At 45.8% G+C, this 12,929-nt stretch overlaps 1 protein-coding gene across 4 annotated transcripts in view; it reads right to left on the bottom strand.

The window, feature by feature from the left end:
* Positions 1 to 12,929, bottom strand: part of smad10a (SMAD family member 10a) — a 38,683-nt gene that overhangs the window by 10,139 nt on the left and 15,615 nt on the right. For 2 of the 4 annotated variants that reach the window (XM_028597451.1, XM_028597453.1), the window contains exons 3-7: positions 7,882 to 8,125; positions 5,433 to 5,607; positions 5,208 to 5,231; positions 2,163 to 2,375; positions 1,085 to 1,342 (exon numbers count right to left, since the gene is read on the bottom strand). In XM_028597451.1, the coding sequence (XP_028453252.1) occupies positions 1,085 to 1,342; positions 2,163 to 2,375; positions 5,208 to 5,231; positions 5,433 to 5,607; positions 7,882 to 8,125 (914 nt within the window). The remainder of the gene's footprint in view (positions 1 to 1,084; positions 1,343 to 2,162; positions 2,376 to 5,207; positions 5,232 to 5,432; positions 5,608 to 7,881; positions 8,126 to 12,929) is intronic. The other 2 variants (XM_028597452.1, XM_028597455.1) reach the window with 1 other exon arrangement.

Raw genomic sequence — 12,929 nt, 5'->3', positions numbered from 1 at the left:
ATGAGAAAGTACAAGAAAAAGAAAAACACTACACTACAATACCTGTACAATCCATTGCAGTCCAGCTCTGCAATTAACACTGCTTTCATGAAGAGTCATCTTCATTTTAAGTTTATTATTATTATTATTATTATTACTTCACAGTATTATTTTAAGTGTAAACACTTAGTATACATGTTTTAAATTAACACACAGTACCTAACCAAGAACAGTTACATATCTGTATTTAAAAATAAAATATTTATTTGTGTTAATATCTATCATTTTCAGTATGAATTATTATCCATTACTTGGCAATTGCTGAAGTTTTCCATCCCCTGGGAAACGAAACAAAGTCTGAGAGCTTATAGGAAGGGCCTCAGAAATGTCAAAGCAGCCTGTTACTTATCATTAATAGAAGAAAAGAAGAACAACCCAAGGTTTCTTTTCAGCACTGTAGCCCGGCTGACAGAGAGTCACAGCTCTACTGAGCCATCTATTTCTCTAACGCTTCTTCTTCTTTTTCTTTTAAGATTCTTTTTTTGGGGCATTTAAGGCCTTTATGTAATAGAACAGCTGAAGACATGAAAGGGGAGAGAGAGCTGGAATGACATGCAGCAAAGGGCCGCAGGTTGGAATTGAACCCGCGACCGCAGGGCAAGGACTGAGCCCTGTACATGGGGCATACGCTCAAGCTTGTATTAAGTCCTTTTTATAGGATCCATCTCAGTTTGTTCATGTTAACGATCAATCCTCCATGCACGCTAAAGCCATGGTGTTCCACAAGGCTTGGTGCTTAGACCTATTCTATTCACCTTGTATATGCTGCTTCTAGGCAATATTATTAGGAAACACTTTATTAACTTGTACTGTTATGCAGATGATACCAAATTATATCTATTGATCAAGTCAGAAACCAATCACTTAGTTAAACTTCAAGCATGCATTGAGGGCATAAAATCCTGGATGACATACAATTTCCTGATGCTAAACTCAGACAAAACTTAAAACTTGAAGTTATTGTACTTAGCCCAAAACACCTGATGAATGATTTGACACTATAATTAAAATAGAATTGAATGTATATGTGTTTGCGTGAACTCACTGTGGAAGGCAGCCTGGCTCTGAGAGTGTTTATTGCTGCTGTATCCGTTCTGTCCATGCGAGTGAGAAGGAGGTATGGAGGGTTGTTGTGGGTGGGGGGGTTGTGAGGGTTGCTGGGCAGCCTGTTGCTGAGGAAGGGGTTGGGTTGGGGTCGGAGGCCGTGTTGCCGGGGTCATAATTTGAGCTTGTGGAGATGCAGTTTGGAGACGGCCGTCACCGTGACCGCCCTGCAGGGGTAGCAAAGAGCTGGAGCCAGACACTGTAAGGAGAACAGAGGAACACATCAGGCCTGACATCAACTCTCTCCTCCACCTGGGTTTCAGAGCCCACATTCAAACAAAGTAGCTGCAGCTGTCAGCAGTGATCAGCTCCCCCCAGCTCATACATATTATTTATCTGCTACCTACCCAAAATAATGTACATAGATCAACCATAATAAGCAAGTCTGATTATGAGTAGGGCCCTGTTCTGACCTGGTTTTAACATCTGTCTTGAGTGATCCGATCACAAGTGGACAGCCCTAGGTACGTGTGTTTTCACCTGTCAGTAGAATTTGTCTCCACATGCGATTGGATCTCACTTACCCGCTCTGTATGCAAATAAACACATACATCATTTCTGTTTGCATTATCTGACTGTGTCCGTTCCTCTCACGTAAATGAAGTGAAAAATCAACAAATCACAGTCCGTCTGTGTGCCGACCATAGACTATAGGCTATATAAAGGGTGCTGACATAAGGAGGTCTACTGACGGGCAGCAGGACCTGTGCAGGAGAAAAAAGATGTTCTTAAAAGTCTTTGTGTTCAGCTCTTAGTGTGTTTGTAGCTCCTAACTGAAACTCTGTGGTTTGAACTGCTTTATTTTACCTTTCAAGTTTGTTAGGAATCGTCAGGATGCTATTAGAATGTGGACACATGCGGCTCAAACCACCTCCAAATGTGTTTTTTGAGATCTGATTTTTTCACTTGTACCTAGAGCTGTCCACTTATGATCAGATCACTCAGGAAGGATGTTAAAACCAGGTCGGAACGGGGTGATAGTTAACCATTACAGACAATAGAGATAATTAAGAGCTGACCTTTGGGTGAGACAGGCAGGTTAGTGTATCTGGTGACAGGTGGGGGTCCATGGGGCTCAGAGGACAACTGTGGGGGAGGCAAGGGCTGGCCATAGTGGTCTGGAGGAGGAAGTTTCAGGGCCGCTTGGTGATCAGACAGAGGCATGCCAGGTGGGAGTTCCATCTGTATACAGTCATGAATGTATTCCTCTTTGATCAGGCCACCTGGTGCTGCTGCAAGAGGCAAGAAGAACAATAACTATGCTGTACTGCAGTGATTTTAGTGTGGGACATGAGCTTATAAAAAAATATCAGTCATCAGAAGATTTGAATACAAACAGCCTCGGAATATCATTGGTGGACATTCATAAACTATCATTGGTGCTCAGGCAATAAACATTCAAACAACCTAATGGAAAAGCATTATTGGTTATTGATATTCAAGTCATTTTGGTTCTAAACTGCTGATTTGTGTGCACTCATTTTTTAGCACCTTTTAAACAGTCCTTTTTTTGCACAAACTCAGTTCATGGTTCAAAAAAGTACACACGAATACACACAATTATAGCAAAAATATATAAGAAATAACCCCTATAATATAGTCTATTTACATGTGAAGTGATTTTATCCCAAATCATTTTATCTGTAAATCACTGACAATATTAATAATTCAGTTTAAAAACGTCTACTTTCAAAAGAACATGTCATGGTGTACAGACATACATTCGATGTTGTGTGAAAGCCTTGAACCGCTTGTCTCAGCTTGTCTCTAAATAGTTTGGGTTCTACACATGCTCAGTGGGTTTACTGAGGGATAGACAGACTCATTCTCAGAGTACCACATGCATGTATTTCTGATGGTTAGCACAATGAATATCAAAACTATTTGAATTAAAACATATATTTTATTTCTTTACAGAGCATTAAGATGTCACAGTGAAGTTGACCTTTGACCTTTTGGGTATAAAATGCCATCACTTCATTATTATATCCTGTCATGAGTAGCGTAGGAATTCTTGAGTTATGGCCACAAAGCGTTTTATGAGGTCACAGTGACTTTTATCCTCCAAAATCTAATGAGTTCATCCAAATTTGAAGATAGTTCCTCCAGGGGGTCCTGAGATAATGCGTTCACAAGAATGGGACGTACATACAGACAACCGTCCACGGCTGTCGCCGGCACAGAGGCATAAAAACACCATCCTCACAGCGCTTCCTGCTCTGTCTAGATGTGAGTGACCACGCTGCAGCAGGTAGATGATAGCATATTTAACTCCATAACTGTATATATATACACAGGAAACTCAGGAAACAATGTCACTTTTAAAATAAAACAACTGTTCTTTTTATGTGTTTATTTTTGCACAAAATTATAAATGGTAGTATCATTAAGAGTATCTATAAGTATCGGTATTGATAACCAGTATCGGTATGGATAAAATCCAAACGCATTCATAATACCCATCACCACTGCCAGGCCTCTTTAGAAGACTAGTGCCAGGTCCTGAGTGGATTGATTCTAATGGAGTAAGTACTATAGTAAGTAAGTAAATACTGGACCCATTTTTCACAAGCCACATATATCACAAACATTCTGACACTAAAATGCCATATTTCAGACGGACAAATATAGCGTCAGATTGATGCGATATGTTGTTAGCACGATAAAACGATGCTCATGAGTAAATTATATTATTTCACACGCGAGATATTAAGAGCCACTCGCACATTAAGTCCTTGCGCACCAATTCAACAACCAAGAGTTGTACAGTCAGCTGCGAGTGAGAAACAAAAACATGGGGAGAGGCAAAGAATGTATAAAACTAAGCAGCAAGCGCACACAGGTGCCAGCACACACAAGAGGGCATCTTGTTGGGGAGCGCTGGAGGGCCTACACGCTCTCACAGGTCACTCTGCTCTATAAGGTGATTCCTGCTTGCGCGAATGGACCTTTGACAATTCTTTTGTTTTCAACTCCCAACTCCTCAGTACACACAAATAGGCCTGTCACGATAACAAATTTTGCTGGACGATAAATTGTCCCAGAAATTATTGCGATTAACGATAATATTGTTGTTGAGAGACCATTTTCATCTAATATAATGATAATGGCATAATAATGCAGGTACACCTTTTCATAGGTCAATAAACTTTTATTTTTAAAGAATATTTAACACTGGAACTGGAAGACATTTTAAATATCCACAATATGTCTTTGATCTCCTTTAGTATGTCGTCTTTCACGCTGATGTTTGCCGTTTGTGACACGTATGTTCTCCCAGGTAATTCATAGCCTGCTGGCTGTCAAACGTTTGCAGCATTCCTCGAGTGTTTGTGCGATAGACTACAGACTCTCATTTTACAATTAGAGTAATAATTATATACTGATTATAGCAGGGACATTTGGTACTGAACATAGACTGGTTATAACAGGGACATCTGGTACTGAACATAGACTGGTTATAGCAGGGACATTTGGTACTGAACATAGACTGGTTATAACAGGGACATTTGGTACTGAACATAGACTGGTTATAACAGGGACATTTGGTACTGAACATAGACTGGTTATAACAGGGACATTTGGTACTGAACATAGACCATAGGTTATGCTACTCTCTGATAAAAGAGAAAACAAATTCTGCTGTTATCTCAGAAATTGCCTGTTTTAATGTTATGATTGAGGCTCAGGATTTTGTGGGCAGTTTTATATAACAAACCGGATAATGTTAATGCCCTGGCAGTGGCAATAAGCTTTAATTTTGTATTTGCTTTGATTACATACATTGATTTAAGTTGAGATTTACACTAAATATTTTATTTAACTGCTACTGTATAAACAAAATGCTGATAAGTATTTGCAGAACAAATGTTATGGCACTTTCGTTCATATGGCAGAACAAAGCGCTATACACTACTTTTGAATTCATTATTGGATTTTGTGTGTAACAATGCGATTAACCGCTATTAATCAAGGAAATCATGCGATTAATCGCGATTAAAACTTTTAATCGTTGCCCAGCCCTACTTTTAAATCATGATGTGGTGCCGGAGAATAAAACTCACCTGTATTTTGAAGGCTGAGACCAACTGTCAGAGAAGAGAAAGAGAACATGAGAGGAAACTTGACTAACAACATCATACAGAAAATAAAGCATCAGTCAGAAACTCACTACAACAGGGTGAGATTTATAAAATTGTTGAACTATGCTTACAATTATTCGTCAGTGATAAACTGAGACACTTTTTGCACAGAGACTGTGAAACGTGTCAAGAATAAGGCTGACCTACCGATGCCGGGTGACACCACCCTCTCATAATGGTAGGGGTTGACACATACATTGTCGTACTTCAGGTCAAAGGCGTATTGGCAGAACTTGACATGCTTGAGTTCATTTTTGTGGAGGTCAGGCCAGCGCCACAGCCGTGCATAAATGACGTGAGGAAAACCTTTCCTTCCTGCCACCTGAGGAGAGAGCACAGCAGCATTATACCCTCGGTCATGCTCACTGAATCTTATTCTTTTTAAAGCTACAACATCCTAACTCTATTGTGTTCTCAGTACTCCACTCCAGGGGTGGTGATGGCGCAGTGGATATGACACATACCTTTGGTGTGGGAGATCTGGGTTCAATTCCCACTACGATACGTCAACCAATGTGTCCCTGAGCAAGACACTGAACTAATATCTTTTTATGTGATATTACAGATGTCTACTGCCTGCCTGCTGTCTGAATGACAGAATGATTTTCCAGGGCCAAACCAACATTTAATTACAACAGACTGCCAGAGCTGAGCTGAGCCTTCAATAAGTATTTGAGTGTTTGGCCTCTACGCTAGAACTGCCAGGAATAAATATATACTGAAAATGGCCACTGGATTTTCTACTTTAGGAGGTCATGTTTTTATTACTAGTTGTTGGTTTGTTTGTCTGTCTGTCAGCAGGATGACGGAAAAATTACTGCCCCGACATGAAACTTGGTGGAATGGTGTAGCATGAACTAAGGAAAAACCCATTTAATTTTGGAGCTGATCTAAATTTCGGGGCAGATAAACAAATTGTTCATGGGCCTTAGGAACCAGTGGTGTAACTTGATTATTCCACTAGGTGGGGATACGGCTTCATGGGTAACACTGTGTATTTTTGGCGTCTCCATCTGTGCAGCTGCGAACTGGGAAGACGCAGACAGAAACCTAGCGGCAGCGTTTAGATGGCGAGTCACATTTCTTTTGGAGGGATTGATCACATTATATTGATAGCATTAGTTACGCCAGGTCTTTTGGAGTAGTGAACTGATAAATGCTGGTAAATGCTGACATGTCACATTTGGTTAATCTGATTTAGCCAACGCGACAGACGTGGAGAGGAAATTCAGATTGATATTGTGTCCTGAGGGAGGCAATCACAGGAAGCAGCACTTAAGCGACTTTGATTTTCTCTATTTATTTCCACGAGTTATATTCAAATGAATATAGTAAGTAGCCGTGTAATAAGCAGCATGATGTAGAACGAGCTCATTGCTATTGCAAATTAAAATCCTGACAGGGTGATCCAGGACCCTGATACAAAGGGGTTGTCATTTGCAATAATGATTGACTCAGGCTACAATAAAACCTTTGTGAGTAAAAAGTCAATAGGCTACTTAATAATACCCACTTACCTGTCTACAGGCATAAATATAGGAATCGATATTTCAATCTGCTCTGTTTGGGCACTCCACCGCGCTGTTTTACACAAACACAGCTCTACTCTGCAAATAGCAAATTTTGACAAACAAGCTAAACAAAAGCTGTCGGTTTGTAGTCTAACTGTTTATCTTAGTTTGCCGGGAATCTGGAAATTTGGACAAATTCTTATAAACTTAGCTGCTGACTAAACTAAACGTGCTCTCCGCTGTAGCGGTAAATAGATGTATTAGAAGACCAAAACAGATTCATGTGCTACTTAATATGCACGTGAATGACGCGATCGTTATGTTTGCGTTCTTCATTGTTGATGTTGATGCTGGTTGTATTATTTTGCAACAGCATCTTTCATTGCAAATGAGGCATACAGGACTTATCAGTCCATTCATCATTAAAGCTGGGATTTTCCACTCAACTTTTCGCTTCAGTCTCTTTGACAGTGACATGTTTACCTGACAACAGCCGTTTCTTTCTGTAAGCATTTTCCACCAATCAGGACACTGCATATTACAACCATGTTTCCGTAATCACAGACTTTAACCATCACTCCTCAGTGAACTGCCTCCTAGTCTGAGATCATTTTCTAGTTAAAGAGCCTATCCAGTTATCATTATGGAGGTTCCATGTTTTAGGAGTTTGCTCACACTAATATATGTAAAAAATATACCATTAATTCAGTAAGAAAGTGAAAATATCTAACAAGAATAGGCGTATTAGGTATAAATACATTAGATTTTCTTTATTTGAAAGTCAAAAATTCTGGCCCTTGGAAAAATGTAGTTCATGACCCCTGTTCTACAACATCTGTGTAAAACTGGACCATAGCTTTTGAAACACAATTTTTTGAGCTTCAACAAAAAACAGAATTTCTGACGGGCCAACTTTCTGGCCAAGATTTAGTCATATTTGAACTGGTTTTCTGGTAGTTTTACACCTTCCCCTCTCCTGAACTCTTTGATCATCTCTTTAGTTCTTTATAATGTTAAACTGAAGGATGAATGATCTCTGCACCAGCTTACAAGGTTAGACACCTGCATGTCGGAGGTGCACTGACCTGCAGCCGTCCGTCCAGCGTCCTCTGGATGGTGACACACTTGCTGGGATGGACACCATTGGTGGTGATGGCAGTGATGAGCGAGTCCAGCTCGTCCTTCTTCTCCTTCAGCTTTTTCACCAGGCTCTCAATGGCCCGCTTGGCAAAGCCCTCATTCTCTCCGCCCTGCCGGTGGCACATTAAGCTGTGGACGATGCTGAGGCAGGCGTCATTGCTGCTTGGAGGGTTCACTGACATGATGCTGCTGCCACGGGACACAAGAGGAAGGCTTGTTATACTTAAAGGTCCAATATGTAATATATTTCCTGTAATAAATCCAAAAATGACCCCAATGCATCATCAGATATTAAGGAAACATGCTGTGTGTTGTTATCAACAGCCCAGTTTGACAGCCAGGCCGGGTTGCCAGATATACCTGTAAACATGTAAACCCAGCGCGCTACAGCTGGAACATTAGTACAGCCATGAAAGCAGCAAACAAACGAATGGGATCAATGGAGATAAATTCTACCAGACATTATAAAAACGGCATGTTTCTGACAGTTTGGTGACCAGAGACTTAACAAACCCTGGGTAAATACTGGAGATGTATTTGAAAGATGGGGACAGCTTAGAGCCCAAAAGGACGCAGAGTCGGCTAATTTCCTCCTGAACAGGTAGCTTAGCATTAGCTTCAGGCTAATTTATCATGGCTTGTACTCACATTGAATTATATAGCTAGAGTATTCGAGTTGGTTACTCGCAAAAACAATTGAGACACAGCCAGTAAAGTGATCCCAACTGGTCCTGGCTAAAGCTGCCATGCTAACCCTGCTAACTGCTAACGTTACCGGAGGACCAGGCAAGCAGGCCACAGCTGTTTACAATGTGTAGCCTGTTCAGCGGCCGGAACCGACAACGGTGAGTTATTTGAAGCCAAGAGGGCGGGGGTCCTGTATATTGGGAAGAGAGGACTGTGAGTTTGCAGTGTGTTTAGCGATTGTCGTAATTCTAAGCCAATGAAGTGTGTTTAGTTGGGTGGAGAGGACGGCGAGGTAGTGGTATTTTTAGCGTTTCCTAACGTAATTCTAAGCCGAGGAAGTGTGTCTGTCAGTTGGGTACAGAGCTCCACGTGAGCACGGGCTTTTATGACCTTTTATCTACCGTTAGCTACTCCGCTGTGCTGTGGAGTAATGTCTGGCTATGTGAGACTAGTGTCTAGCAACACTGTTGGATGCGGCGGTCTCAGCCTAGCAACCTCCGTGAACTTGGAGTCTGGGGAGGAAGGGGCGGGGGAGACGACTCTCTCCAGTATTTTGAATTTGTACTGCAGTCCATCCATCCATCCATCTTCGTCCGCTTATCCGGTGTCGGGTCGCGGGGGGAGCAGCTCCAGCAGGGGACCCCAAACTTCCCTTTCCCGAGCAACATTAACCAGCTCCGACTGGGGGATCCGAGGCGTTCCCAGGCCAGGTTGGAGATATAATCCCTCCACCTAGTCCTGGGTCTTCCCCGAGGCCTCCTCCCAGCTGGACGTGCCTGGAACACCTCCCTAGGGAGGCGCCCAGGGGGCATCCTTACCAGATGCCCGAACCACCTCAACTGGCTCCTTTCGACGCAAAGGAGCAGCGGCTCTACTCCGAGCTCCTCACGGATGACTGAGCTTCTCACCCTATCTATAAGGGAGACGCCAGCCACCCTCCTGAGGAAACCCATTTCGGCCGCTTGTACCCTGGATCTCGTTCTTTCGGTCATGACCCAGCCTTCATGACCATAGGTGAGGGTAGGAACGAAAACTGACCGGTAGATCGAGAGCTTTGCCTTCTGGCTCAGCTCTCTTTTCGTCATAACGGTGCGATAGATTGAATGCAATACCGCACCCGCTGCGCCGATTCTCCGACCAATCTCCCGCTCCATTGTCCCCTCACTTTCGCGAACAAAACCCCAAGGTACTTGAACTCCTTCACTTGGGGTAAGGACTCATTCCCTACCTGGAGAAGGCATTCCATCGGTTTCCTGCTGAGAACCATGGCCTCCGATTTAGAGGTGCTGATCCTCATCCCAACCGCTTCACACTCGGTTGCGAACCGATCCAGTGAGTGCTGAAGGTCGCAGGCCGATGATGCCATCAGGACCACATCATCTGCAAAGAGCAGCGATGAGATCCCCAGCCCACCAAACTGCAACCCCTCCCCACCCCGACTACGCCTCGATATCCTGTCCATAAATATTACAAACAGGATTGGTGACAAAGCGCAGCCCTGGCGGAGGCCAACCCTCACCTGAAACGAGTCCGACTTACTACCGAGAACCCGGACACAGCTCTCACTTTGGTCATACAGAGATTGGATGGCCCTGAGTAGAGACCCCCTCACCCCATACTCCCGCAGCACCTCCCACAGTATCTCCCGGGGGACCCGGTCATATGCCTTCTCCAAATCCACAAAACACATGTAGACCGGTTGGGCATACTCCCAGGCTCCCTCCAGGATCCTTGCGAGAGTGAAGAGCTGGTCCGTTGTTCCACGACCAGGGCGGAATCCGCATTGTTCCTCCTCAACCCGAGGTTCGACTATCGGCCGAACCCTCCTTTCCAGCACCTTGGAGTAGACTTTACCAGGGAGGCTGAGAAGTGTGATACCCCTATAATTGGCACACACCCTCTGGTCCCCCTTTTTAAAAAGGGGAACCACCACCCCAGTCTGCCACTCCTTTGACACCGTCCCAGACTTCCACGCAATGTTGAAGAGGCGTGTCAACCAGGACAGCCCCTCCACACCCAGAGCCTTGAGCATTTCTGGACGGATCTCATCAATCCCGGGGCTTTGCCACTGTGTAGTTGTTTGACTACATCAGTGACTTCCGCCTGGGAAATCGACGACAATCCCCCGTTATCCTCCAGCTCTGCCTCTAACATAGAGGGCGTATTAGTCGGATTCAGGAGTTCCTCAAAGTGCTCCTTCCACCGCCCTATTACCTCCTCAGTTGAGGTCAACAGTGTCCCATCCTTACTGTACACAGCTTGGATGGTTCCCCGCTTCCCCCTCCTGAGGTGGCGAACAGTTTTCCAGAAGCACTTTGGTGCCGACCGAAAGTCCTTCTCCATGTCTTCTCCAAACTTCTCCCACACCCGCTGCTTTGCCTCTTTCACGGCAGAGGCTGCAGCCCTTCGGCCCTTCGGTACCCTGCAACTGCCTCCGAGTCCTCCGGGCTAACATATCCCGGAAAGACTCCTTCTTCAGTCGGACGGCTTCCCTGACCACCGGTGTCCACCACGGTGTTCGTGGGTTACCGCCCCTTGAGGCACCTAAGACCCTAAGACCACAGCTCCCTCGCCGCAGCTTCAGCAATGGAAACTTTGAACATTGTCCACTCGGGTTCAATGCCCCCAGCCTCCACAGGGATGCAAGAAAAGCTCCGCCCGGAGGTGTGAGTTGAAAGTCTGTCGGACAGGGCCTCCTCCAGACGTTCCCAATTTACCCGCACTACACGTTTGGGCTTACCAGGTCTGTCCAGAGTCTTCCCCACCCCCTGACCCAACTCACCACCAGATGGTGATCGGTTGACAGCTCTGCCCCTCTCTTCACCCGAGTGTCCAAAACATACGGCCTCAGATCAGATGAAACGATTATGAAATCGATCATTGACCTTGGCCTAGGGTGCTCTGGTACCAGGTACACTTATGAGCATCCCTATGTTCGAACATGGTGTTCAAGTATAGACAATCCATGACTAGCACAGAAGTCCAACAACAAACAACCACTCTGGTTTAGATCAGGGAGGCCGTTCCTCCCAATCACGCCTCCAGGTGTCTCCATCATTGCCCACGTGTGCGCGTTGAAGTCCCCCAGCAGAACAATGGAGTCCCCCACTGGAGCCCCATGCAGGACTCCAGTCAAGGTCTCCAAGAAGGCCGAATACTCCGAACTCCTGTTTGGTGCATATGCACAAACAACAGTCAGAGTTTTCCCCCACAACCCGCAGGCGTGGGGGAGGCGACCCTCGTCCACCGGGTAAACTCCAACACAGCGGCGCCAGCCGGGGCTTGTGAGTATCCCCACACCCGCCCGGCGCCTCACACCCTGGGCAACTCCGGAGAAGAAAAGAGTCCAACCCCTATCCAGGAGCATGGTTCCAGAACCGAGACTGTGCGTGAGGTAAGCCCCACCAGATCTAACCGTAGCGCCCACCTCCCGCACCAGTTCCGGCTCCTTCCCCCCACAGAAAGGTGACGTTCCACGTCCCCAGAGCCAGCGTCTGCCGCCCATGTCTGGTCCGTCGAGGCCCCTGACCTTCACTGCCACCCATGTGGCATCGCACCCGACCCCAACGGTTCCTCCCACAGGTGGTGGGCCCATGGGCTGGAGAGATGGGAGCCACGTAGCTTGTTCGGGCTGTGCCCGGCGGGCTCCGTGGCAAACCCGCCACCAGGCGCTCGCCGACGAGCCCGCCGTCTGGGCCTGGCTCCAGACGGGGGCCCCGGGCTTCCTCCGGGCAGGGTCACTCCATCTCTACCTTGCTTCTTCATTGGGGTTTTTGCAGTAACTATTTTAAACACTAGCTCTCATTATTACATATTGGACCTTTAATGAACACATATTATCCATCCATCCATCCATCCATCCATCTTCGTCCGCTTATCCGGTATCGGGTCGCGGGGGGAGCAGCTCCAGCAGGGGACCCCAAACTTCCCTTTCCCGAGCAACATTAACCAGCTCCGACTGAGGGATCCCGAGGCGTTCCCAGGCCAGGTTGGAGATATAATCCCTCCACCTAGTCCTGGGTCTTCCCCCGAGGCCTCCTCCCAGCTGGACGTGCCTGGAACACCTCCCTAGGGAGGCGCCCAGGGGCATCCTTACCAGATGCCCAAACCACCTCAACTGGCTCCTTTCGACGCGAAGGAGCAGCGGCTCTACTCCGAGCTCCTCACGGATGACTGAGCTTCTCACCCTATCTCTAAGGGAGACGCCAGCCACCCTCCTGAGGAAACCCATTTCGGCCGCTTGTACCCTGGATCTCGTTCTTTCGGTCATGACCCAGCCTTCATGACCATAGGTGAGGGTAGGAAC

Source organism: Perca flavescens, chromosome 14 (genome assembly GCF_004354835.1).
Source record: "Perca flavescens isolate YP-PL-M2 chromosome 14, PFLA_1.0, whole genome shotgun sequence".
Taxonomy (NCBI): Eukaryota; Metazoa; Chordata; class Actinopteri; order Perciformes; family Percidae; genus Perca; species Perca flavescens.
Note: the sequence above shows the minus strand (reverse complement) of the source record. Positions and strands in the feature narration are given on the sequence as shown.